Genomic DNA, 27672 nt, shown 5'->3' with positions numbered 1-27672 from the left:
CACAAATAAAACCCTCCACGGATCTGCAGGCTGCAAATCAGCCCCTCGCAAGCTAACTCTTCTCCCCAGCTTCGCGTCCCCTCCCACCTTCCCACCGCCTCTTTTTCAGCGGTGCTCTAATCTCCACGCAGCTTGCCAGAGATGGAAGGGACGCGCCTCCCGCGCAGGGATCGAGGTGTCGCGGGAGAGGCCTAGTTTGGGGGCTGAACGCCGAAAGAGGAGTCCCGAGTTCTGGGTTGGGGACGAGGAGAGGGTGCAAAGGAGGGCGCTGGAGCCAGGCATCCAGGGTCGAAGGATGGCGCCCTCCTACCGCGCAGCGCGGCCGCCGAGCGGTCACGTCCGGAACCCGCCCAGCGCCCTCCTCTAGCCCACAGTCCTCCTCCCGGAGCGCCCAGGGGACTGTGCAAGGAGGGGGGCGCGGAGAGGGGCGCGGACGCCGGCGGGTTCGTCGGCGGGAAGCGGCGTTGACATTGAACTCCCACCCTGGTGCGTGCGTGTGTGCGCGCGCGCGTGTACACGCGCGTGTGTGCGTGTGTGAGTCGTGGGGAGGGAGGCCGGCTAGAAGCAAACCACGGCCTTCGGGGGAGCTGAGCCTGAGCGCGCCCCCGAGCCGCCGCCCGCGGGAGCTGCGAGAGCTGAAGCCATTCATGATTTTGGTGACGTTATTCCAGGAGTGGGTGAGAGGGGGCGGGGTCTCCCGGGGCCGAGCCACGCCCCCCGCCCCTATAAATACGGCTTCCCGGGCTCTTTGTGGGGCCGCGAGCTCGGTGGAGAACCGAGAGCTCCGTGTGCTCTGCGGACGCCGCTGGCAGCGGGGCTGTCTCCGGAAGGCGGACCCGCGAACGCCTAGTGCTTGCGCTCGGCCGCCGGCCGCGCCTGTCTGCGCCCCTGACACCCTTACTCGGGACGCAGTGACCGTTTTTAAGTCACAAGGGCGTGGGTCAGCCTCCCCTAGGACTTCATGTCTGTATATTTCCCCATTCACTGGTGAGTATCCTGCGCCCTCGGCGGGCATCCGTCTCGCGGCCATGGCTGCGGGGCCCGGGCTCCTGCTCCTGCGGGCTCGGGTGCGAGGGCAGCAGGCGGCGCGGACGCCCGCACTCGCCCGCCTCCCAACCCGTGCAGGAGTCAACGTCAAGGTTGCAAAGGTGGGGGTGGGGGGAGGGGGTGCCGAGAGCATCCAGACAAAGGGAGTGAACTCGAAGCCGTCACTTAAGTGACGGCTGCGAGGGTGTGTATGTGCTGGCGGTGGGGTGGGGGTGGGGGACCAGGAATCAAGCTTGAACCCCGCTAATAAAACCCTAATGCAGAGGGCTGCAGGAGGCACGCGCCCGGGCCGGCGCAGGGGGCTCCAGCTCTCCCCGGGCCCCTCCCCTTTTTCTTTTTGTTTGCATGCAAGTCTCGGCCTCGAGGCCGGCGGCCGCGGGGCCGAGCTGGTGCAGCGCGGGCGGCTTTTGCAGAGCTTCGAGGGGTGGGGAAAATTGCTCTCCCCACACGGAACCCGGTTAAAGCCACAAGCAGCAGTACAAGTACACGCTGCACCCTCTCGGTCTCATTCCTCTCTATAACCCGTAAAACGCGATGCGGCTTTGTGGGGGCCGGGACTGGGGCTGGGGAGCCGCCCTCGCCGGATGGGCTGGAAGAATCCGGGGCCGGGCCGGGGAAGGAGGAGGTTCGCAAGGACCGGGGATCTGGGCCGGGAGGGATGCGCCGCGGGCGCCGCGCTGGTTGCGGAGCGAGGCCCCCAGCCGCGCCGGCTGCCGCTTCCTTCCTGCCTCGGGGAAGAGGAGGAGCGGCCAGGAGTCGAGCACTGGCGGCTTCGGAGCTCGCCTTCAGGTGCGGGCGCCGCTGACCGGTTCCGCGGGCTCCCGCTCGGCGCGGTCCTGCTCAGCCCAGAAACCGGAAAGTTCATGCTTCTCGCTTCAACTTTTCGGGCCCGCGCCACAGCGAGGAGCGAGCGCCGCTACACCAGGCAAGGGGCCGGGTGGGCGCTCTTCGGGCCCGTTTCCTTGAGGGTCGGCGGCAGCCTTTCCACGACCCCGGATGAATCTGCCTTTGGAGAACCCACTTTTGACCCTAACCCTTGCCCGAAGCCCAGCATCTTCTGTCTCTCCTCCCCCACGCTGGCTCTGTTTAGGGACATGAACTCTCCAAACAAAGTAAAAATTCCCCCACCCGTGAGGTTTGCGTACCCCCCTCCTGATGCGCGCCCCTTCCCTCCCACCTCCATGCTGTGTGAGCAGCAGGTGCCATGTGGGTGAGACTTCCAAGGCAACTGGAGGCTTTGTGCCCCTGACCGCCCAAAACTTGCCAAGGTGGGTGTCAGGGCCCATCAGGGTTATTATCCCCTGAGAAATGAAGGGAAATAAAATAATTGGGAATTATTTCATAGTAGATTAGCACTTCATAGTTTGCAATGGTTTTTCTCCCCCCCAGAGATTAGCCATTTAGCATAACTGTGGGATATGCATTATTAGCATCATGGTAAAAAACAGAGCACCTGTGGCTCAGAGAGGTTAGATTACTTGTTCAAGATCACACAGCTTTTGAGTGACAGAGCTTGGACCAGACATCCTGCTTCTGTTCACAAATCCAGCGCTCTTTCTACTCTATGTAGTCATCATAAAATGAAGAAGAATCTAAGGAAACCCTGCTTCCTTAGATGCAGTCGGTCTTAAAGCCTTGCCTGCTTTCTTTTTTTCTAACAATGTGTAAAGACATGATGGTGAAAATATTGGGTGTTGTGTAGGGCGTACACTGACTTTGGTATGTACTATTTGGCACTGTGCACTCGGGACCCCGTAGGTGCCCGTGGCTTGTGTGGGGATAATGGAACATTTGTATCCTGCTTACAGAGTACAAAGCACTTTCACATGTCAGCCATTGGTGGGCCAGCTTGGCCCCTCTGGAAATTTCCTTTGCAATCAGAGTCTGGGCATCTTTAAGGCTTTTAATCCAGGGGATGTTTTTCAAGCTGTGAGCTTGCAGCTGCTGTGGCTGGGCTAGGGAAGGGGATTGGATGGCAGATGTGACGCTTGCAGGAAGCTGACCCCTTGGGGCTTTAAGTGGGATATTTTGCAAAAAGGAACACCAGAGAGAGAGAGAGAGAGAGCGCGCGCGCGTGAAATTTAGCAAGGCAGCATTATTGGACTTGGTTTCCCTGAGGTTGACCTGTTATCATTATGTAATAATAACATGTAGTTCTCCTAGACACGGGTTGAATTGGTTTTAATAGAGACAAATGGACTCAGATACCTACTGGTATGGTTTTTTCTGTTCTGTCACTTAAAAGAAAATCCAGAGTTGCTCTGTGCCAGTGGGGACTTGTACAGGAGAGGAGGGAAGAGAGGTTTGCCAGAGAGGTTTCCAGGCAGTTTTGGGGCTTTGTTGGTTGAGACTGAGAGCCGTGCTGCCCTGGGCTTGTACGGCACTTCCTCAGGGTGTGAGCTTGTTTTTCTGTGAGGTCTGTTTTGAACACCTCTCATCCTGCCTCCAGACAGTCCCCTGATCTGACAGCAGAACGCACCAAGGATAGGAACATGAAAGTGCGTGTGTTTATTGACTTTTGGTCTGGGTTTCTTGGCAGCCCTGACTACCTGAGATCTGCCAAGATGACTGAGGTGATGATGAACACCCCATCCATGGAGGAGATTGGCCTCAACCCCCGAAAGGATGGCCTTTCCTATCAGGTGAGTTCAGTACTGGGTTCATTCTGGCTCTTCAGAGCCTGGCAACTTCTGCTGGGGCTGGAGCAGACGTGGTTCTGCATCCCAGTGCCACTTGGAACTGCTATGTGACCTTGGGAAAGTCCCCTAATGCCAGTAAGCCTCAGTTTCTTCACCTGTAAAATGGGGCAACGATAGTCCTTACTGTGGAAAATGGTGGTAAAGATCCAACTTGATGAGGTGGTGTGGAGAAAGCATTCATAGTGCCTGGGACACACAGTAAGGGTTCAGCGAGCATGAACTGACGTCATTGGTTAGTCATGCTGGCTGCTGTGGACCCTCCCATTCACAGCAGCAAAGGGGAGACGTGATTTGTGCAGTCAGTTCAGACCAGAACTTCCCTTCCCAGCCAGGCCTTGGGCAATAGAAACATCACTGTTGAAGGGTAGCTTATGGGCAAAGGTGATCTGGTGGAAGAATATCTGTGTCACATGCTGCTTTCTTCCTCAGATTGATGGTTGACCTGCTGATGCTAACAGAGTTAATGTTCAAAGTACTTAGTATTGAGGAGAACTAGAAAGGCAAGCTATCTCAGGGATGTGACTGCTGGCATGTAGATTAGAGTTCATCCTGTGTGATGGATCCAGAATACATAAGGACTCAAAAAGTGGCCCAAGTAACACCTTCAGATTCTTAGCACAGTGTTCTTCCTCGCCTGCCATGCCCTTGTGCGCTGGCCTGGCCGGCTACACAGCATCTTCAGATACCTCTGGGACAGTAGACTGTTTCCATATTTCCAAGAGGAGTTCCTAGGTTATTGCACGTGGGAGAGGAAGGAGTCTGTTTTTAAGGGAAGACCTTGGTGCTGGGAGCATTGGCGCGGGGAAGATGAATAGGGTGTGATGGGCCGGCCCATTCAGCAAATACTAACAATGTCTGCTGTGAGCCGTGCACTTTGCAAATTTACTCGTTTACTCTTGACCGTAGCTCTGAGGTGGGAGTTCTTGCTCCGTTTAACAGGTGAAGAGACAGGCTCAGACTGAGTAGACCCACACTCCAAAGCCTTGCTCTTCTGACATGTCGTGTGTCTGTGCCTGGAGCTGGTCTTGGTTAGAATCTGGACTTGCTCTGGCTAGTCATTCTGTAGAACCATTCCAGGGCATTTGTTTTGTAGAGGAAGAAACAAATAGAAAGCTGCGGGCGTGTGAGGGTGATGGGGGGTGGGGTTGTTGATCGAAGAGCTGAGATGAAAGCTAAGTCTGGGTAAAGTAACTTGGTAGGCGACACACTGGGAGGTTCAAGAAGGCCCCTTTGTTTTGTGTCAGTCTGGCCAAGCCCCTTTCATTGGCTGGAAATAAGTATTCATGTGGCCTGAGGAGATGAGGGAAGGAGGGGGAATACCCTCTCCTGGTTGGTTTTATACCCTCCACCCCCAGAGAGGGTCTGAAACAGACAATCAAAGGCCCCATAGCCTGTGGGAGGGTAGAAGTTTCCTGGCCCACCAGCCAGGGTGTTTTTGGATACCAGTTTCCAAGCCACTGAATCAGACCGAATCTCTCTGTGGTTACAGGTGAGACCTTCTTTCAGTTTTGGGTTTTAGATTTCCATCACAGAACATTTCCAAACACAGTCAGGATGTCTTGTGTGTGCCTTTTATATTCTCCTTCTGAACATGTCCCAGGGTGAAGGGCCACTTCCCAGAGGGCTGTTGTCTCCACCTTCAGGCCATTCTGCTGGATCTAAGGGACAGGTAAAGATGGCAGAAGGGGCTGAGCTCTGGGTGAGGAAGGCCAAGCTGAGATTGCAATGGCAGGGGGAAAATAACAAAATTGCCTCTGGGCTCCCAAAATGTCATGATGCGGCCTGAGAAAAGGGCCCGAGATCTTGTCTTGTGGTGCTGGCCTGAGGGCCCAGTTCTCACGGCCACTCAGGAAATCTGTTCCTGCTACCTGGGTGGGGGCAACTGTCCAGTTCCAAGATCTCTTACCTGGAACTTCAAAGCACTCTTGTCACAAGATTTCAGAAAGATCCTCTGGTTGCCTGATGAAGAGAAGGCGGGGGGAGGGTGTAATCTTTAACCAGGCCACATTTACTGGGTATTGGCTGTGTGCAGTGTGCTGTGGGCGGGCGCTGCGCCGAGGGAAACCAGCATGTGCACCATAACTGGAACATAGGCAGTCTGGTAAAGCAATGCAAAGCCATGGTCAGTCCAGGTGTAGATGGCAACGAGAAGGCTTGGAACGTCCGACTTGGGGCTGGGCCTTGAAAGAAAATTAGGACTGCAAGAGAGCACCTCCACCTCTAACCTAACTTTGTTGTGTGTCCCAATACCCCTTTGGTTTGTCCCTGTTTATGCCACGTGCGGGGCTCTACAGCGAGCTGATATGACAATTGTCATATGACCGATATCCTCTGGGTCCCCTCAAAGCCAATGTCACCCAATGAAACGCATTCCCACCAGAGCTCTGGGGATTGGCTGGGACTGCGCTGGCTGGATAGCTCATCCTCTGGGCTCAGATCTGGGGCGGGACATCTCAGAACTCTGTTCTTGGCATTCTTCCTGAGGGTAATAATAGTACATGGCTTTTACCAAGACCTGCTTTTCCAAGGAACTGAAAGTGGGAAGGAGACATCAATCCCGACTTGGCAGATGAAATAGAATCTCAGGCTTGTGATTCGACCTTGAAACAAGGTCAGAAAATAAATAGGCACACTGGACTTTGTCAGTCATTCCCCCACCTTCCAGACCTACCCAGAATGAAGCTTTCCTAATCTCTCTGCCCCAGATGGGACCTCTTTCTTCTTTCAACACCTCTGGCTGGTGTGCTTTGAAACGATGCTTCCCTAGGCTTTGAGGATGCAGGTACTGCCTGACCTTCTCCCTGCCCAGGTCTCTGAGGGCAGGGGATGCCTTGTTTCCCTCTCTGTGCCCATCAGCCATCACCTCCCCAACCCAAGGTGCCTGTTGGCTCCAGGCTTTCACAGAGCAGGTGCGAAGTGGCTGGTGGTTGTTCTGGTGAAGTTGAGTCTTCTGATCCTAAAGCTGGCCGTCTTCACCTCTACTTTAAGGTTTTTAAAAGGGCTGCCTCAGCTCATGCCTGTCAAGGCTTCAGATAAATGCCTTTTTATCCTCTGAAAAGTTCAGGTAAAGCCCTACCTCTCGTGCCTAGGATGATAGTGTCATTTTGTGAGCCTGTATACAAATCTGCGGAGCCAGTGCCTTGGTGCATCTTAACTTTATTTAGAGAGTCCGTTCCGTATGTGAAGTCCATGTCTGTGCACCCACTTGGCATGAACCAGGACACCTGGCTGGGTGGGTGAGTAAATGGTTACTCGAAAGTCTGAGTACCTGTTGGGCAGGCTGCGGGTAGCAGTCCGTTCACTGGGGCTGAGCGGGAGGGTCCCCGGGAGGACATTTAGGTCCCCAATTGCTGCAGCTGCCTCCCTGTACTGTGGCTGCGGACCCCCTGTTCTCTGACCCACCCGTGGGACAGGAATGTCTGCTGCCTACACCTTCTTACTTTCCCCAGTTCAAGGAAGCAGGTCAGCGGCTGCCTGGCGGGGCCCTCCCTGGGCTCTGGGGGCTCTAAGGATGTAGCATTTTGGAATGCCTCTCTGGCTGGGCCTCCTTTCATACTGCACCTGAATCGGCCCAGGTCCTGTGTGGGGAAGGGCCCTGAGAGTTTGCCTATAGACACTGCCACTGCCACGACCCAAGGGCTGTGGGCATTCTGGCCTTGCTGCCTGACTTGCCCCCCAGCACAGTGCTGAGACTTCTGCGATTGCATTGCCCTCACTAAGTTCTAGACAGAGGTATGGCTTCTTGGTTTTCTCTGAAAACTGCCCCTTCTAAAGCATCCGGACCGAGATCTGATAACTCTGTCCTTCCCTAAGCTTTTTAAATTCCTCTGTGATCGGGATGCGTGTCTCTCACTGGCTGTCCTTCGTATCCCTGTTGCTGTTCTTGGTCACGTACTCCTACCATTTGACATCCATCCGCCAGTCCGCTAGGCAGCGGGCTCTCCTCGGGGAAGCCGGGAGGATGTGCCGTAAATCAGAAGGAGCTAGCTCTTCACACACCACAGCGTTCTGCGTCCTGTGCTTTCCCTTTTATCCCCTGAGCTCAGGGCTTCCCTGCGTCTTCCCCGTTGCTTCCTAAGACAGGAGGGAGGGATATCCTGGGTTTGGCACCATAGCGAGGAGGGAGAGTGGGGGGCTGACCTCTCGCCACAGTTCTGTCCTTTGCTTCTTGCAGTCTGAGAGCCTGAGAGCCTGAGTGTTAGCTCTCTTCTATCTGCAAGGCCCAATGACAGCCGACTCCCCCTGCCCGCCCCCCTACCCACACCCTGCACCTACCACTTCCCTTTATCAGAAGCAGCAGCTCCTGTCTCAGCCAACAGGCTTGGGTTAATCTCTGAAGTCAAGCAGCAGTTCAGAAACACCTTCTGTGCAGAGCCTTTCTTTATGAAGACCCCTGAGCCTGGCTCTCCCTGGTGTCCCCTGCTGTGCAAACGTACCCGGTGCAGCAAGTGACTGGTTGAGCTTCCTCCCCAGGCTCAGCCCTCAGAGAGGCTGGAGCTGTGAGTCCCTGTCTCCGCTTCCCACAAGCCTCTGCTCAGGAGGCCATGCCTGGTGACTCCTTCACCAGCTCGGTCTCTTCCTCCTCATGCCCCTGTATCCCTTCCCAGTTGTGGTACCCCACCATGTTCTCAAGGGTTTTGGAAGCCCTGCTGAGTGGCCTCACGGAAGTCCCATGGTCACTAGGAAATCATCATCTTAAAAAGCCCTCGATTGTCCCTGGAGAGAAATAAAGCTAAAATTGCAAAGCATTTGGCCGGAGATATCCAGCCATGGACACGACATGTTGCCGGAATCACAGCAAGTTTTCCTTTTTCTATCCCCATTCCCTCCACTCCGCTCCCTCTTAGTACAAATCTTAATAATGTGATGCCAAACAGCCAGTTAGGGCCACAGGGTGTAGCAGGAAGGCTTTGTTTCCGAGTGGGTTTGTGTCTGCACATGCAATCTCTCTTCGAGTCAGTGCTCACCCTGTTCATATCAACTCTAGGTTGTATGAGGGATCCAGCACCTTCCTTTTTATGCCCAAAGCCTTGACACACACGTCATGTTTACAGTCTGGAATGCCCCCCCGCCCCGGGTTGAGGCCTGCAGAAGGCTGGAATTGGTCCCCTGGGGGATTCCCCCGCCCCCGCCCCCCCCAACACACGCGATGTGGTCACAACGGTGAGTCTGTAGCACGGCCAGGGAGAGAACGGGCTTTCTTTGCTTTCCTGGCCAACGTGTTACATGCTAGAACCAAGCAACCAGCCTTCTGTCAAAGGGACTGTGTCAGGCCTGACGCCTCTCAGGTGGTGATATGTTCATCGCTGTGCAGCGTGGGGGGCTGTGTCTTAGACTGCTCTGTTCCTATGGCGCCGGCCACAGTGTCCTGCGAACAGCTGCACGGTGAGTGCTGAAGGATCGATCGGACCTTCCTCTCTCCCTTTCCCTCTACCTCGGCTGTCCCACGGCATAGATTTTTATAGGATCAGCACCTTCCTGACATGGGCGCAGTCTTCCAAGTTGAATAGAAAGGAGGATTGTACCCTTAGGGAAAGGGGTGAGTTTGGGTGGTGAATCTTGCCTCTGGAGCCAAGAGCTATTCCTGGGTGTCTAGTGAATGTCCTGAAATGATCTTTCAGGCCCGAGTCCTGAAATAATCCTCAGAGGATATGAAAACAGGCCCTCATTCACATGGGGCTCAGAGTTGTCCGGGTCTTACTTCTTTCCAGTCTCTTAGGTGCTGGACCCTTCTGCTACCTCTCACTGCCCCGCTTGCCCTTCCCCTGTCCCTGAGCCCACCCCGGGAGGGTTCTTTATCGGCAAATCAAATCCTGCTTCTGCTGCTTCCCCCCTTGGCTGGGGGAGGGCTCCTTCCTGAGCAGACCTGGGGTGGAAAAAATTAAAAGTTGCCAGAAGTTTCTCCAGACTGTTGTTCAGCTAGCATTTTGAATTTAAGGGAAGTTTGGGCTCCTTTGCCCACCCCCCACCCCAACTAGAATCCGTTGCCTTGCTGGCACTGTCGGAAGGTCCTTTCTTAGGTAAACTGTAGAGAAGAGGCACCCAAGCATTTAGCCAGGGCAGCACTGACTGCTTGCTGCTCAGCCATGAATTTTATTGGAGCCAATGGGAAGGAAGGTTCTGGATCTCTCACCCAGAGTAGAAATGGCCTGAGCCAGGAGGGCCTTCACAAATCTCAGTTCAGAGGTGTTAGATTTCTAGGTCTGACTTTATCCTAACTTGAATCTGAAGGTGGTTCCCAGACAGAATTAATAGTATACCTTGAATTCACCTTCTGCCTTTGCTTTGTAGAACACTCATCCACCCTGCATTTGAGAGGCGTCCCTGCTTTCCCAAATTCCTAAATGTTTTCTCCGGACACGGCCCTGTGTACAAGCTCTAATTTAATAGATCACCATTATTAGCCCAAGGGGTGTGGGCAGCACTGAGCTCAGCCACTGATCTCTGTGGACCGACCCCGGGGTGCCTGCTGAGACTCATATACTCATACATGTGTGCACGCGCGCACACAAACACACACTCACACGCACTCCCTCATGACCAAAAGGGCAGACGGTGGAATGTTAATAGTGGTTGTTTTAGATTGGAGTGTTGAGATTATAGGAAAATTTTCTCTTCCTTTTCCCTCTTCCCAGTTAGTTTATATTTTCACCGATAAAGTACGTATTTTATTGTTCTTTCGCTTACTCCTCAAATTTTAAAAGTAACCTCTGCCCGTGATGGAATTTTAACTTTCTTTAACCTTTTTGTTTTCTAAATCATCATAACCCCACCATGCCTGAGTCACAGCTGTTCACATTGTAGCAACTTTTCCCTTCTTTTCCAGCGCACTTGTATTTTCACGTAGCCAAAATCACAGTTGTGTTGTGCCTTTTTTACTTCACAGTGTATAAGTCATCAGCATCACATCATTACAACTTGTCTTAAAAAGGCTTTAAAGCCAGCAGTTTTAATAACTGAACGATGTCATGTCCCACAGTTACAACATGATTCTTTTTACCATTCTGCAGTTGTTGAAAACTTTTAGATTGTATAAGTTTTTCCTCCTATAAATAATGTGACAATTTATACATAACTTTGTATATAAATCTTTGTCCATAGTTAATACTATTTTCCTCAGAGTAGAGTCTTAGGACAGAGTTTTAAAGTCAAAAGATGCTGTGTGTGTGTGTGTGTGTGTGTGTGTGTGTGTGTGTGTGTTATAATTAAAAAGGTAATATTTATTCCTTTTAGAAATTTAGAAAAATTTAAAATACAGAAAAATCCACCATATTTCTATCACAAATATTTTGGTATGTTTGCTCCTAGTATTTTTGTATGTCTTTATGTTAAAAAGACAAAATTGAGACAAATATGTATATTTATTATATACATATAATACAGAGAGAGCGTATACATACGCTCTAGTGAGTCTTTTTTTCACTTACTATAATTTGTGACTGTGTCCATTTGTTTTTCTTTGTAAAACGGTGTTTCATTTCGTGATGTGCCACTTCTTACTGCTGAATCTTTGGTTGTGGCGTATTTTGTTCCTACAAAGAATGCTGCTCTGAACATTATTTTACATAAATCTCTGCACAGGCCTGATTTCTTTCCTTGGAATAATTCTTGGAAGTACAGCTACTGATTCAAAGAGATTCATGGAGAATTCAAAGAGATTCAACATCATTAAGCCTCTTGATTATATATGACCTTAAAAAACAAAACAAATAGAAGTGTTTATCAAAATATAAGCTTCTTGTCTGGAAAACTCTAGCACACAGAATTTCAGGGGTGTAAAATCTGTAGAATTGGGATCATGGAGGAACTTTGTGGGTAGAGTCAGAAAGGTGTTTGGTTATTTCAGAGTGTTTAGATGTTGTACGTCTTCCTTTAGTTCGTTAATTGCTTATTTTGAGCAGAGATGATAACAATTAATGATGCTTAGGCTGTATTTAGCCAGCATTGCAAAATAGCTGGTGATTATATTTTTGTCCCATTGTGAGTAGATTGACACACTCTGGATTATAGATATAAATGGGTCAGTGATTGCTCTCCTTGTCTCCTTTATTCTATTAATGACATTGGAGCACCACGTGACCTTGAGGAAGACTAGTGAAGTCGCCTCTGCCTGGAGACCCATGAGATTTGGATGGACATTCAGGTAGTCCCTTAGGCCATCTTGGTTTTCTGGGGCTCCAGGTCTGGCTCATGGAATGGTCATGGTTTAGAAATATTGCTTCGGAATTCAGGAGGGACTGTGCTCTTAGAAGTAGATCTGAATATAATGGAAGTTTTGGGCGCAGTGCTCAGGGACTTTTTACACAACAACTGTGCAAGCCTCAGCTTCTTGGCAACAAGTAAACAGCCTAAGCCGATGTTCCAGTAGGATTCACAGACTAGTCAATTTAGGTGTTACTCGGACAAACTTCACAAATGTTAGTGTATTTTCATGGTTACCGCCTATGACAAGCAATACTAATTTTCCATCTGTGTGGTGATACTGTTTCATTTTTTTAAAATATTTTTTAAACCAATGAGTAAGGAAAAAATATAATTGAGCCATAATGTGTATGTGGACATGGAGGGATAAATAATTTCAGTGGTGTCCAACTTCCCAAGGCTGGCATCACTATTGTTATCATGAAGGAATTTCTTTTCTTCAACCGTTGTATCCTCTTAGATGAAAGCATTCTTAAAGATCAGCTAACACTCCATTATGATTTCCGTATTTCTTTGGTCATTTGCCCCCTCAGATGTGACAGTTGGAGCATTAGGATCCTTCCTGGCTATTTTCCTTGGCACCCTAATATTAGAGGTTTTCATGCCAAATGACTTCTTAATGATGTTCTATGTATGTACTACTTGATGTTTTAACAAAGTGTTAACACCAGAGGACAGCTGCCCTGGGGTTCACAGGAACTTTCCAAGGGATGTGACAGCGGAGAGCATTTTCGGGAAACCTATTTCCACATCTTCAGCTTCCTTCTGTTGCTTTTCTAACATTGCATTTCCTGAAGACGGGCTTCTCCAGTTTTCTTTCCCTACCTTTCCTGTCAAGATTGCCTTCCACCCGTTTTATTTTTTTATTATATTTTTAATGTTTGTTTTTGAGAGAGAGAGAGAGAGCACAAAAAGGGGTGGGGCAGAGAGAGAGGGAGACACAGAATCTGAAGCAGGCTCCAGGCTCTGAGCTGTCAACACAGAGCCTGATGTGGGGCTTGAACTCACAAACCGCGAGATCATGACTCAAGCCGAAGTCTGACTAACCAACTGAGCCGCCCAGGTGCTCTTTTCCTCCTCTTTTATAAGAGAAGGACTTGTGTCTTGCCCTCCTGAATCTTTTAAGGTACTTTCCCCAGGGTGTTGAAGCCCTGAGGGAACCAAACAAATGGGCCATTCAAAATGTTACTGACTGGGAAGCTCCATAAATCCCACCTATCTATCACATTAAGAAACCAATAAAAAAGATTGCTTTTTGTATGACAATTATTTGTGGTATTTTATTGATCAGTTACACACTAATAGCTGCAATGAGCCAATCCAAATTTTTTTTTTTTCCCTAACAGGCCTTAGGGTCATTTGATATACAAATATTAACTATCAATTTATACCCATAAATACATTTCTTTACTGCAGAGAAGTATGAGAAAACCTCATGACTAAAAGCTTCTATTAAGTTAAAATTCTATAGAACAGTAGAATGGAGAAACATTTTCAAGCAGAGAAAAGGATAAAATTTAAGAGCTTGTTTATGAGTTTTTTAATGGGTGAGGGTTGACACCAAGTTGCTTTGGTGTTTATAAGGCATTGTGTACAGGAACGCCTGAATGGCTCAGTCGGTTGAGCGTCTGACTTTGGCTCAGGTCATGATCTCTCAGTTCGTGAGTTCAAGCCCCCTTGTCTGGCTTTGTTCTGTGCTGACAGCTCAGAGCCTGGAGCCTGCTTCAGATTCTATGTCTCCCTCTCTCTCTGCCCCTCCCGCTCACACTCTATCTCTCTCTCTCTCTCAAAAATAAAGATTAAAAAAAAATTTTTTTTAAATGCTTATACAAGGCATTGGGTACATTTAAAAGAATGGTATAAACGTTTTGTTTTAAAACGTTGATGTTTATGATATATCAGAAGTTTTAGGTGTCGATTTAAAAATGAGTGAAATGACAGAATTTTTCAAAATTCTTTTAGAGAGTATACAAACAAAAGTGGAATCCAACCGTGACACTCTAGCATCTCAGACGTGGGAGCGCATGCAACAGTGGCATGACGTTGGGTCACTTGGGTGCTCTTTGGACACAGCCGGTGATGTGGATTTCCGAACCTCTCAGAGCTGTAAGATTATGGACTACAAATCTGGATAACTGGTTTCTAATCTTGGCTTGGCTTCTGTCTGTGTCGCCTAAGGAAACTCACATCACCTCTATTGGCCTTGATTTCCCCATTTCTAGGGGAGAGGGCCGATGCTATTACTTCTGTTAGACTGTTGTATGATGAGGTGAGATCCTCCACCCTGATCCTAGATCGATCCACCCTCTGGAATTAAAAAATCTGCTCTCTTTTCTTCATGTCTGCCTTCCGGCTGTTTGAAGGCAGCTTTATGCTCCTCTCAAATCTTTTCAGTCTGAAAACATACTGTCCTTCAAACTTGACTTGTGTGGTCATCTTCCCGAGGGTGCTTTTTCTTTCTCTAGGTCAGCAGTTCTCGAATGTTTTGATCTCAGTCCCTTTTCCATTCTTAACAATTATTTAGGACCCCCGGAGGTATTTGTTTATGTGGATCATATCTTTTGATATTAAAACAGAATGTGTAAAAATTTTCTGTATTAACTCCTTTATAATAACAGTAAAACCAAGGTGCCTGGGTGCTCAGTTGGTTGGGTGTCAGACTCTTGATTTTGGTTCAAGTCATGATCTCATGGTTCATGAGTTCAAGCCCTGTGTCAGGCTCTGTGCTGGCAGTGCAGATCTTGCTTGGGATTGTCTCTGTCTCTCTCTGTCTCTCTGTCTCTCTCTCTCTCTGCCCCTCCCCCGCTCGCTTTCATACACATGCTCTGTCTCTAAATAAATAAATAAGTAAATGAAATTCTTTAAAAAAAAACAGTAAAACCAAGTGCCTAGTTGGTTGGGCTTCCAACTTCAGTTCAGATCATGATCTCACAGTTCATGAGTTTGAGACCAGCGTCGGGCTCTGTGCTGACAGCTCAGAGCCTGGAACCTGCTTCAGATTCTGTGTCTCTCTCTGCCCCTACCCCACTCAAGTACTGTCTCCCTCTCTCTCTCTCTCTCTTTCAAATATAATTAGAAAATATTTAAAAAACCCTATTTTAAAATAACTGTAAAACCATTGCATGTTAATATAAATAACAGTTCTTAATAAAGACAAATATGTTTTCAAAACCAAACTAACATAAAAAAAAGTTTAGTGAGAAGAAAGGCATTGTTTTACATTTTGGCAAACCTGTTTAATATTTGGCTTAACAGAAAATGGCTAGCCTCTCATGTCTGCTTCTGCATTCAATTTGTTACAATAAGTGTTGGTTGGAGTAAATAAAGAAAATTGGGTCTATGCAGATATATTAGAAAAGCTAAGAAAAGGAAGAAATATCTTAATAGCCTTATTCAGATATTTTTCTTTGGTATTTCACCAAAACTCAGCAAGTGGTAGTTTCTTAAAGGTTAGTAGCAACATGGAATCTGAAATCTCATCAACAAAGTAGTTGTACTCTTACATTAAAACCCAGTAGTCTGTCTTACACTTTGAATGAGTCTTTTACCCACGTTTGGTTTTGTGATGTGGTGCGTCGGTCATTTGGAAGACACACGTTTGCTGAACAAGACAGGTCTTCCAAATGTTGACACGTGTCATTATAAAATGTCAAAAAGTCACATTTGTTCATGTCTTTACTGGTCTCATCAGAAAGTCTTCAAGTAATTAGGAAGCTGACAAGGTTATGGTGGCTGATATGATTTATGCTTGAAAGTTTGATTTTTATCATTGGTAACAAATATTAGTCATTTTCCGTGAAGTGACATGCTTGTTTTGTTCACTTTTGAGGACATGTCCCCCAGATACCCAAGTCAAAATAACCATGATTTGTTGGGTGGTCATTTTTTTCAAGTAACCATGGGGTTTTGTGGAAATAGTGGCTAGTTCAGCTGGCAACTCCTTTGCACACGTGCTCTTCCTTGAGATGTGCTCTGAAGTACAGCAGCAGCGAGTTGTCTACCGGCTTTCCATTTCATCACATAGAATACTAAAGCAACATGTACCTAAGAGTCAATATTTAGGAGCACCTGGGTAGCTCAGTCAGCTGAGCGACTGACTTCGGCTCAGGTCATGATCTCAAGGTTCATGAGTTCGAGCCCCGCGTCAGGCTTTGCACTGTCAGTGCAGAGCCTGCTTTGGACCCTCCGTCTCCGTCTCTCTCTGTCCCTCCCCCACCTTCTCTCTCTCTCTCTCTCTCTCAAAAATAAATAAACACTAAAAAAAATTAAGAGTCAATGTTTAATAAAAGTTAAGTTTTACAGCTTTGTCAACGATACTAAGTCTTTTTTTTTTTTATTGTGTGCTGTGGTAAAGAATATAATACCTGTAAGTACAGTTTGCTGCTACACCATTCATTCTTGCCAGGGTGCCATCAGTTTCACCCACCAGTGTTCCTTATGCCATTAGTGCAGGTGTCAACTCAGAGAGAAAGGCAAATAACATCTTTGTATTAAAATATTTTAACCCCATGTACACTCCTTCCATGAAAAGACCTTGGGATATGAGCTTTGAGAATGGCTGCTCTAGATTAAACAGAAAGAATATGTCTGATCAGAGGACAGCAGGGCCATCGCCTCCCTGTTAGTGTAGACAGCCTCTAGGAATACAGCCCTGTTTGTATCCATGTTGTGGCATCAATACTGCAGCTCTGACCAACTAAAATCTCCAGCAGGTCTTTTATAGGACCTGCTATCAAGCAAAACTTCCTATTTGGGAGGAAAAAGTAATGTTTTTAACTCAAAGAAAGATAGGTATATTAGCTGATGACCCCACTTTGTGACAAGGTGAGTTGGAGATGATGGGTGTCATCCAAATGGAGATGTTTCACAGAAGTTGGGAAAGTGGAAGTGCAGCTGTAGGTTGGGGAATCCTCCTCCTCTGATGGACAGGAGAAGCCAGGAAGCTGAGTCTGAAGAAAAGCCTAGGATGATGCCTAGAGCAGGGGCGTAAGAATCAGAAGACACTGTGAAGCTGAAAGCCAAATGACCTGGTAGTGTGCCACAGAGGTGGTGGTTTTGCATGACGGCCGAGCTAAAGCCATGGGGCAGGGCTGTAAGGGAATCCTCAGAGACTTGAGAGACTTGTTTCCATGCAGGGATGTCTTTGGGAGCCATGTGGTAGGGGTTCGGAAGGGGACTCCACACAAGGGTGGGATGGCTGTGGGACTAGGCCAAATATTCAAGACTTTTGTCTCCAAAATGGAAAATGAGGGAATGGTTGTCCGCCTCAGTCTAGGCTTTTTGAGAGAGAGTAGGTGTGGCTCTGGGACATTTGGCTGTACCAATGGAGAGGGATGAAAAAAAGCTATCTGTCATCCCTAGAGGCCCAGAGATGACCAGGAGGCAAGTCTTCTTTCTAAAGGGCAATACTAATATAGTCCTTAGGATGGTAGGATGTGGGGATTTGAAATCATCTATGCCAGATAACTGCAGTCTCTTTCTCACTGCCCTGAAGAACTTTGAGAGAAGTGTTCTTTAACATTCCAAAAGCCCTGTCAACTCACTGGGCCCAGAGTTATCAGCAGCAATTAGTGCTAATTAATTGGAATTTGGAACTCTTGACCTGCAGGATGGGTGTGTGTTTGAGAGATGTTTATGAAGGATGGTGTTTATCTAGAGGATTTCCTTTTCTTTTAAGTTTCGGGGCTGGAGGCTTAAGCATCTTTAATCCAAAGGAAGGAGATCCAACAGTTGTTACAAAGCCTTAAATCTCTCCTCAAGTCTCCCATAGGATTATAGACACCGGAGAAGGGTAGGAGAGGGTGAAGTGGATATTCTGTAGTCCCAGGCCATGGGGATTTGAGCATAGTGAAAGTGTCACGGACGGAGAGAAGGAGGTGACTAGCATCCCAATGGAGATGAGACTTTTCTTCCTCCCTGAATCCAGTTAGGAACCACTCTGTCCCTTTGCTATAATTCTTTCTGTTCTTACCAGCCACGTTTCACTTTGAAAAGTCATTAAAATGCAAATAACGATGATGATGATGATGATGATGATGATGATGATGATGGCGGCGGTGGTGGTGGTGGTACAATAGCAGGAGGCAAATGTTTCAAAGAACATACATATTTCTTGCCTTTGCACATTGTTAGGGGTCAAAAAGCAGGGTGACTTTTCATTTGGATTAGCTGCTGCTCATTCGTTCAGCCCTTGGCAGAGCAGGATGCTGGTAGAGATCTGCCCATTGTTATAAACCAGCCCCTCCTAGGAAGGAATAAACACACAAGGCCAATCCATTGTTTTTCTCCAAGAAAAAGAAGAAACCCGGACTTAGGGAAGCTGAGAGGCAGCAGGCCCCTAGAAAGGTCTGTGGGGGTGGGGGGGGGCATGATGGGAAGATCACTAGCTACAGGGAATCCACTGAAGACTAGACTAGGTCCTGGACCAAGGCAGTGGCTTTCATTCCAGCTGGCCCAACCCAAACCCTGGGAAAACAGAAGCATTGGGAGGGAAGTGATAAAGTCAAAATCCTTTCTCCATAGAACCTGGCCTAGAATTGTGAGTGCACACCCAGGAGTTCTGCTCACTTGTGCCCGTCCCAAGCAATTGGGACTATTGACTTTTCAGTCCCTCACTCTAAGCGCTCCTTGGGGACCGCAGTTTTACCTGATAAGAACCATTATTAGGAATTCCAAGTTTACAGAACATGTTCACACATACTGGTATTTGATTCTCTCCAAAGCACTATAAGATGGGAATGAACATTAATCCCAATCTATAGATGAAGAGAAGAGTTCGGGAATCGGCCACCACAACTTTGAGCCCCTTGGGTACCATGCCGGTACTCAACATGGAGCTGCATGTAATCACGCCAACGATACTATAAAGCAGAAATTCCTTCCTCATTTTACTCTGGCAACTGAAGCTCAGAGAAGTTAAAATGACTTGAGCAAGGTCACAGAAGTAATAAGAAATGGGGGACAAAGTAAAAGCCAAGTCTTAACAGACTTCTGGCCTACCACCTGTGGGAATGGCGATTTTCCATTGCAGGTTTGAGGTTGATTATCCCCACTCTGGAACCCGAGAGGGGAGAGGCTCACTGGTTTTGTGTTCAGAGGCAGATCCCTCCCAGCGCCTTGGGGACTGCCAGGTTATTCACCTCAGGGCCTCTGCCCTCCCTCCCCTCTCCACCCCACCTCATCCCTCTGTGACAGCCCAGCACAGAGAAGCAGGATGCCCAGGCCCCTGAGGTCTCAGCTTGCAGAGCTGGTAATTAGCCCTTTGTATCCATTTAGCCACCTTTCATCTCCTGCATTGGCTGGTGTCCGCTTTCCCTGTTAGCATCTCTCAGCTCTTTGCCGAGCCCTCCACCCTCTTTGTGGCCAGGTCTTGTGAGTCGTTTGTCAGGAATGATGGCTGAGGGACGCGTGCACTCAGGGGAGGGGCTGTTCCCACCAGAATTGCTCACATTTTCCATCCCAGGTGCCAGACATCTCTCTTCTCTCCCCACTGCAGAGGCAGCCAGGTTTAGGTCACCTGGCTTAGAGGCAGACAGTTGATAGCTAGGCCCCCAAATTTCAGGCCTTTGGAGATTTGATATTACCTCTCAGTTCCCCTCCATGGGTGAAATGGGAGCCGACTGACCAGCAATTCTTACATTCAAGCGAAAAGCCTTCTAATTCCTCACCCCCAACCCCAGACTACTCTGCTGTGAGGCTGCCCATGTTGGTCCATCAACCAAACATCCTGACAGTTTTCCTGGACCAGCCTGTTTTCCTGGTCCTCGTATTTAACTATTTATGTTTGCGTTGCCCAGTGCAGTAGCCACTAGCCACATGCAGCTATTTAAATTTAAATTTATATTTACATAGATAAGTCTATATTGATAAAAGTTAAAGAAAATTTAACAATTTAGCCTCATCTCAAGTGCTCAATAGCCAATGTGGCTACTGGCTACTGTTAGTACAGAGACAGAACATTTCCATTATCACAGGAAGTCCTAATGGACAGCTCTCATCCATACAGCCAGAAATTCCAGTATATTGGCACCCAAACTACATCTCACAGACCATTTCTTCCTCATAGAGGGTTCTAAAGCTCCCTTGACCTTTCAAGTGAACCCATTTGAGTTCCCAAAATGTCAGGGCTTGTTGGGATGAGAGGCCACCTGGAGAAGTGTCCTCTATAAAATTCACTCATGCCAAGTTTGAATGCCTGCTGTTTCCCACACCGTGGGACACACAGGATCCGGCCGGGATGCTGTGTGTGCACTTCAACACTTCACTCCATTTGCAAAGGAAGGAACTTAGTGTCTGTTAGTTTCATCAAGCCATCAGCTCCGGCAGCCAAGCGTGACAGTGGGATAGCTGGATGTGGAATCCAATGTCGGCAGAGGGAGGGAGGGACAGGGCTGAGAGACTCACAGCTGGGATGGATACTTCTAGATCTGCCCTGCCCTATGCAGGGGGGTTATGGTGGGAAAGGCTTCTCAGAGCCTCCCATCTTCCTTTCTGGACCTCTTGAAGATGAGTCTTTGCTGCAGAGAGAAGAGAAAAGGATTTTTTTTTTTCCCCTTCCCTAGTCCAGAGACAAGGGGCACATTGGGGTAAGAGGTTGAACCAGAAGCAGTTTCTTTTTGGAACAGGGGCCGTTCTTTATTCCCTGCCAGTTCCTGCAGGCAAACAGCATGCCAGGCTGGCCTGCCGCCCCCGGCCTTACCTGTCATGTGCTTGGCAAGTCTGACTTTAGTCCTTTTTTCCACTGCCTTCCCTACCCCGTCAAATTGCAGTTGCAACCTCTCATTTTTCTGCTGCCTAGATGATTAAAAAGCATGACTTAGTGGAAAAATCTCGACCTCCTTAGGGTCAGCCTCTAAAGCAGCTGTCGGAGATAAGATTGTGCTGGCAAAATGCTCAGCAACACTTTGCAAGGCTTTCTGTCTGCATGCGAGGAAATGAGAAACTGGTCTGGGCTCATGTTTGTCTTTGGAGACAGCTACAATTTTCAGAGGCATAAATTGGCATTATTTGATAATAAAATACAACCTTTGATGGAAAGGTATGATTATTATAGTGATTTTTTTTAATGCAATTAACAGGCTTTGTAAAGGAAAAAAAAAATTTTTAATGGCGCCTCCTTTGAGCCATCCAGGGAGCAAAGTTCTCTGGCATCTGAACAGTATCAGAAGTTCAGTGCTCAGACTTCCCCCAAGGACTTAAAAGACTTAATTGTGCAGCTCCTGGTATGAAAGGCATTGTTTGGAGTTATTTTAATTACCATGTGAGTATTGCCGCCTCTTGCTTGGAGATTGAATACTTACTGTAGTCTTGTTGAAACGACTCCAAAGAGGACATTCCAGTTTGAATTCAGCATATGTCCTCAAAGCATTTTATCATCTGTGTGTTTGCCAAGAAGTTGTACACATCTAGTGAGATGTGAAGGTCGCTTCGCTTCTCAAAAGGAGAAACTGAGTCACCGGCAGTCGAGAGGACCCGATTGGGGTTATAGAAGTAATGTCATGGACGTAGAGAGAATTTGCGGTCTGTGGCTCTACACAATGTGTTATCAAATTTGAGGTTCTACAGGTCTGAGTTCAGGTCCCCATTCAGCCACTTCCTAGCTGTGTGGCCTTGAGTAAGTCCCTTGCCTTCTCTGGGCTTCAGTTTCCTCATCTATAAAATAGGGATCACTACTTCATAGGATTGTAAAGGATGAGATTCTGCCCACCAAATGTGCCTGGCTTATCTTCTATTACCATCATCATCATTTTAACATTACCCCCCACCCTAATTTTAAAGACCTATTCCCATCCTGAAACGAAATGACATGCTCTCCATTCTCACTGTCCTCCTCCTCCTTCAGCTGGCCTTGCTACGTCTTGTCCCTTTTGCTCTTACTTGGCTCGGGTGATCATAATTAGAATCCAGTTGCTGGGATGTCACAGGTAGGCCCAGCCCTGGGCTTGAGATCAGAGGGAAGAGGCAGGGGCCCAGGTCCATGCTGAGCCAGGCGGCCATCTCCTTTTGATATGTCATAGCTCTGTCTCAGGTCCTGAAGATTTAGACCAACTGTCCAGACTGGGAAGCTCATCTTCTAGACCTAGCTGCCCAGAGGTCATCCTTGCTCCTAAGCTGGAGTGTCTAGCAGCTGAATGGGTGGTTAAGGCCCGGAGTCTTGCCCACTCTCCCTGGTCAGTTTTCTATGTGTGAAACGGGCATCCGTTCACTTTTCAAAAGGCACAGGCACTGAAAACAGCAGATCTCGGTTTGAATCCTAGCCGTTCCATGGGTCCCACAGAGCCCGGGGTCTCTCTGCACCTCCATGAGGGGATGTCTGAAAGAGCTTTGAAAACGGTGGCGTGCATTCCACTCGTCAGGCTTCCCCTTGCTCAGTCCCAAAGGTCATTCACAGAAGGCACCTGTGCTTCACCCCCATGGACAGACTCCAGCTCCGTGCGAGAAGTGAGGAGGGGCCCAACTGGGCCCCTCGACCCTCTCCCTGCTCAGCACATCAGGTCTGTGTGCACAGCACAGCCCAAGGGCAGAACTGCAGGGCTGGCCCCATCAGGGAGAGAAAACCTAGAGCGTGGGTCCACTGTCCCCATGCCTCCTTTCGCCCCAACTAGTCTAACCCCGCCTCTGGCTTGTTTTCCTCCTGGCTGCCATTACGATACTTTTTATGAGCCTGTTAAGTCTTTAATGATGCCTGGTTGTGCAGCTGGCTTAAGGCTTAATCCCCAGCAATAGGGCTTTATTGGATAAATGGTTAATAATCACTTGTCTGCAGGGATTGGGGAGGTTTTGTTGAGGCCCGTGATTCTCAGAAGCCCCACGTGGCCTATGACGTGGCCTGCGACATGGTCTGTGACTGAGACGGCAGTGCTCAGGGCTGGGGTGCTATAAGATTGGGCATCACAAAAGCTGGGAAGGCCTTGAGTTTGTAGGAGAGCATTTCTGCTACCTCCTGAAAAGAGAGGACACTTGTTTGCTGACGTGGGCCTATCTTGATCTGCGCCCGGCTCGGGCAATCTCCAGGCTCTCTTCAAATGTGTGTCTCCACCCACTCCGATTTTGCTTTCCTTTCTCTTGCCATTAACAAGGTGTGTGACCCTGAGCAAGTCTCCGGGCCCCTCTGAGCCTTGGTTTCCTCATCTACCAAATGGAGAGACTGGAAGAGGTGGCTCTCAACATCGGTGTTCTGTAAGCCTCAGTGTCCCAGACGGAGGCGCCTCTCTCCCGCTCTCGGGTGTGTCACCGAAGGCTGTGGATGGCAAGGGACCAGCAGCCCATCAGATTAAGTACTTAAGCTGCTGGGCAGAGAATTGGGTCAGCTGTAGTCATAGGGCAGTGAGTACAGAGGGAATCCGCAGAGCCCCTCGTGGCCCTCGTTTTTATCCCCTGGGTTGGGATTTCTCCCAGCTCTAGGCAGGACACACAATAGGCATTTAAAAAAGAAGCCTCATTGGCGGGACTCTGAAAAGACTCTTCCAGGTGTAGAACCATCAAGGAGCCAGGAGTTACTCACAGGTGAAAACAGTGAGAACAGAATTCTTCCTGGCTTGACTGTGACTGGGACCTGTCATACCCTCAACCCTGATTTGGCCCTGACTTTATAGTTGCAGCGAGATCAGGACTCATCTGTTTGAGGGACAGGGTGTTCTGGGGGCCTGGGCACGTGGGTCAGACGGACCTGGGCTGGAATCCCATTCCACAACCACTCATTTCCAGGCTGTATGGTTGGGGCAGCCTCCTTCAAACCTGAGATTCTTTAAGGTAGTATCAGAAACCCCTATTTTTCCAGCACAACTGTATTAGTTCCAAACTATATATGTAAAGCACCCGGGAGCTGGCTTCTACTAGGTGCTGATCGTTACTCTGGGAGGAATTCACTGTTAAGGTACCTGTGACATGCTTTAGACTGCGGCGGTAACGTGCTGGCTGCAGACAGGTGTGGCTTACTCTGGGTGACATGATTTTGAATTATTTTATCTGGAAATAAAAGACAAGAAAAGGCACGAACAGAGTGGCACCACAAATTTGGTGGCACTGCCCTGAAAATTTGCAGCTTCAGGATTAATGTCTGCTGAGACACAATTTTCTGTGTTGGCCCCAGAAGCCTCTCCCTGACTCCCGCCTTAGGGCTCCCTTCCGGGATCCTGAGAGCCTGGAACGGTGGCGGGCCCTCCGGAGGGGCTCCGTTCTGCATGTGTATGTGAAATGAAGGAACAGGATTTCTCTTTTCCGGTACTGTGCGTGATCTGACACCTGCTCTGTTTTTCTTCCAGATCTTCCCCGACCCGTCGGACTTTGACCGCTCCTGCAAAGTGAAGGACCGCCTGCCCTCCATCGTGGTAGAGCCCACGGAGGGCGAGGTGGAGAGCGGGGAGCTCCGGTGGCCCCCCGAGGAGTTCGTGGTCCAGGAGGACGAGCAGGACAACTGTGAAGACACAGAGAAAGACAACAAGGAGCAATAGAGTCCTCGCCGCCTCCCTGGGGGCCATACCAGACGGCATCTGTCCCTGAACTGTGTTCTTTCCCATGGAAGAAGGGAGTGAGCCACAGCAGTTCTGAAAATGTCAAATGATGGCTTCCGTTTTGCACCTGCAAATCACTGAGTTGGTTTTCTTTTCTTTCCTTTTCTTTTTTTGAGATGCTGGGCAGTGGAGCCCTCTGCGACAATTTGCAAGGCCTTCTGAGAAAGGAAGCTGCGTAGAGCAGGGCTGGGGGGGTGGGGTGCGGGGAAGTGGTGCATCTTTGAGATCGGTATCTGAACCCGGAGCAGGCTAGAGGCAGCAGTGGGATTCCAGTGCGCTCCGGGGGTGGGGGGAGGGATGGGGTATGTGCACCGCGAGCGAGGAACATTTGGGGTAAGAGAGCAAACAGGAGAGGAAGAGAAAATACACGTTTGAAAGAAAGCATCCAGCAGAGGAGTGCAGCCAGGAAGTTCCCCGCCAGCAGCACTGGGGCATCAGAAAACAACGTGTTCATCTCTCTCTCTCTCTCTCTCTCTCCAGTTCTGCCCACCACCAGCCTTTGCTTTTATTTTGGCTGTGTTGGTCTGTTAACGGGAGGCAGAAAAGAAAAGCAGTAGAAACCGGCTGCCTGCAAAGCCGGCTGGAGGTGAGGCGTGGGCAGAAAGGACTCCCGGCTCCTCCTCCACCCTCGCTCCAACCGTGGCATGGCCGGCTCACATACCCGCTGTAATCTGGAAGTTTCTTAAGAGGCAGCGCTCTTGAGCTTTTCTCTTTTGCGCACGCCCCTCCCCCCCACTGCCGGCCCAGCCCTTTGGGACTAGAGGGAGCAAGTCCCACCCTTGTGGAAGGACCGGGGTGGACTCTTGGACGCGAAGGTCCCTGCCCCCTGCTCCCCCAGGCCTGCTCCGTTCTGAGAGAGGCACAGAGCTGCGGGACCAGGCCGGCCCTCCTTCTCCTTGACACCCACCCCTCCCCAGCCCCTGGGCATAGCAGTCAGGCAGAGGTGGTTCCCAATCTCCGCCAGCCTGACCAGCAGAGGTACCCACTCCCATGTGGGCTCCTGACCTGTTTTTTTTTTTTTTTTTTTTTTTTTTTTTTTTTTTTTGGTGGGAGCGAGTGGAGAGCAGGAGAGGCTCCTTCTGTTTCCTGTTGGGGAGATGAACTTGAATGGAGATTCCAAATCTGAGACTTAGCCGACAGGGGTAACAGGGCTCTCTTGCAGCAGTTTGAAACTGAAGGTGTCATGAGATCCCTGGCTTGTCCTCGCGATGTTCCGGATGCCAGTGGGTGAATGGCATGGTGATGATGATGAGGGAGCACTAGGCATTGGCCCTCATCCCTCCCACCTCTCCCCTGTCCCCTGCAAGGGCACAGTTGTGCGAGAAAGCTAGCCTTGGACTTAGAGCTTCTTATGGTTAAGAACCATCTGGAGCAGCAGGCTGCAGGGCACACTCTTCAAACCTCCTGTAGCTCACAGCATGAGTGTGCAGCCAAGAGGTGAGCTTGAAATCCTCCTGGAGGCCAAACTGGGCCAGCAGAGGCACCCTGCAGCTCTCCAGTGGGTCTGGGTGGACCGCAGTTTGGGACTTGTATATAGAGCTGTATTTAATACCTCAAGGCTAGTGTGGTTCCGGGGAGCGGGTGCAGGGGGTTGAGGGTGTGCGGTTAACACCTCAGCAGGATTCGGTTCTGGGAAGCCGACGCCCAGCCCCCAGCCCCCGCCCCCCGCGCCCTGCCCCCTGTGTTGTCTGCTTGTGTCACACACACCGATGGCAATAACTTCTTCCAGCTCCTCGGGAATGGGCGAGGCCTGCAGCCCGCACTGCCAGGGCATCCCTCATGCTCCCACTGGTCCTGTTCTGGCTGCAGAGAGTCCTCCCTCCCTCATCCCGCACCTGCCTCCCTTTGTGGATGGGGCCTTGCCTTTTAAAATCCTGTGTTTCTGTGTCCCTTTCATCTGCTCCTTTCTCTCATCTGTCCTGGTCTTGCCGTGTGCTAGGAACGTGCTTGTAAACTGCATAACAAATCTACTTTGTGTATATGTGTGTTTATGGGGGTGTCTTATTATTTTGCTGGTCGCTAGATACCTTTGTACGACCATTTGGAGTCTGAGCAGACCAGGGGCTGACAACTAAAGTCAGGGCCTGCCGCGGCGAGCCTGTTGGAGGGACCCAGCCACTCTTAGATAAGTGGCTGAGCTCCTATCTGGCCTCCTGTTGTTTTGTTTTTTGGTTTTTGGTTTTTTTTTTTTTTTTTTTGTTAAGTAACTTGTGTGTATTTCTAACTGATCGTATTAAAAAAAAAAACCCTAGTATTTCAGTAAAAATGCCTGTTGTAAGATGAACCTCCTGTAACTTCTATCTGTTCTTTTTTGAGGCTCAGGGAGAAACTAGCATTTTTTTTTTTTCCAAACTACTTTTTGTCACTGTGACAGTTGTAAATAAAGTTTGAAAATGCTTTCCATTCTGGTCTGGTTTCCTTCTTTCTTCCATTGGAATGGGCAGAGCACGGCACCAGCATGCAACTCTTGTGAGAGGCTGAGTTCAGAGGAGCTCCACTGGGGTCCCTTCCGTATCTTGCCCACTGGCCCTTCCGGGGTGAACCCACCCATGGTTCTTGTCACCTGGCTGAATGAATGCAGCCTTTCCTTCTGTGCCCGTGGTCCTCAACTTTGGATGCACATCAGAATCACCAGGAAAGCTTTTTAAAAGTACAACTACCTGGGTTCTACCCCCAGAGACTTGGATTTCAGTGGCTAGGACAAGGTCCGAGCATTCGTTTTGCTTAGAATCATGGGGAGCTTTTAACACACAGCCCCAGTTTTATGCCACCTTTCTAAGGAAAGAGAAACACCCAGGGTACCTTGTAAGGTCATCCACAAAGACTGGGGGTGAAGGATGGACATATAGGCCGCTAAAAGCTCTGGTAGTCATTCAAAACATGCATCGAGTGCCTATGATTGACAAGCATCATTAAGAGATGGGAGTAAACACAAGGGCAGCATTCTCAACCCTCACTGCCCTGCTTTAGTGTAAAATGGTAAGTGTGGTGAGTTCAAGGGCGGGAAAACACGATGCCCTGAGAGTATCTGTTGCGAGGGCCAAGATGGACACCTGAAGAAGGGGGTGAGGTGCACGGAGAGAGTGCTTCCATCAGAGAGAAGGCTGGGAATGAGCTTAACTAGTGGGAGCAGGGAAATAGTTCCAGGAAGGCTGTTAACACCTGGGGAAAGAGGTTGGATTTTCTTCTCTGTACAGGGCATAGAATGGTTT

The 27672-nt window shown here is 49.1% G+C and overlaps 1 protein-coding gene across 4 annotated transcripts; it reads left to right on the top strand.

Moving 5' to 3' along the window:
- Positions 1-345: 345 nt before the first annotated feature.
- Positions 346-26863, top strand: LBH (LBH regulator of WNT signaling pathway). 4 transcript variants are annotated; one of them, XM_053201054.1, is made up of 3 exons: positions 346-486; positions 3587-3689; positions 24212-26863. In XM_053201054.1, the coding sequence occupies exons 2-3, from the start codon at positions 3612-3614 to the stop codon at positions 24398-24400; spliced, it is 267 nt and encodes an 88-aa protein (XP_053057029.1). In that variant the 5' UTR covers positions 346-486; positions 3587-3611; the 3' UTR covers positions 24401-26863. The 4 variants fall into 4 exon arrangements, with proteins under 4 accessions (XP_053057029.1, XP_026889283.1, XP_014919689.1 ...); XM_027033482.2 differs by lacking the exon at positions 346-486 and adding an exon at positions 736-987; XM_015064203.3 differs by lacking the exon at positions 346-486 and adding an exon at positions 1293-3261.
- The last annotated feature ends 809 nt before the right edge of the window (positions 26864-27672 follow it).

Source organism: Acinonyx jubatus, chromosome A3, assembly GCF_027475565.1.
Source record: "Acinonyx jubatus isolate Ajub_Pintada_27869175 chromosome A3, VMU_Ajub_asm_v1.0, whole genome shotgun sequence".
NCBI lineage: Eukaryota > Metazoa > Chordata > Mammalia > Carnivora > Felidae > Acinonyx > Acinonyx jubatus.
The sequence above is the reverse complement of the archived record's forward strand: the minus strand, read 5'-3'. Positions and strand labels throughout refer to the sequence as shown.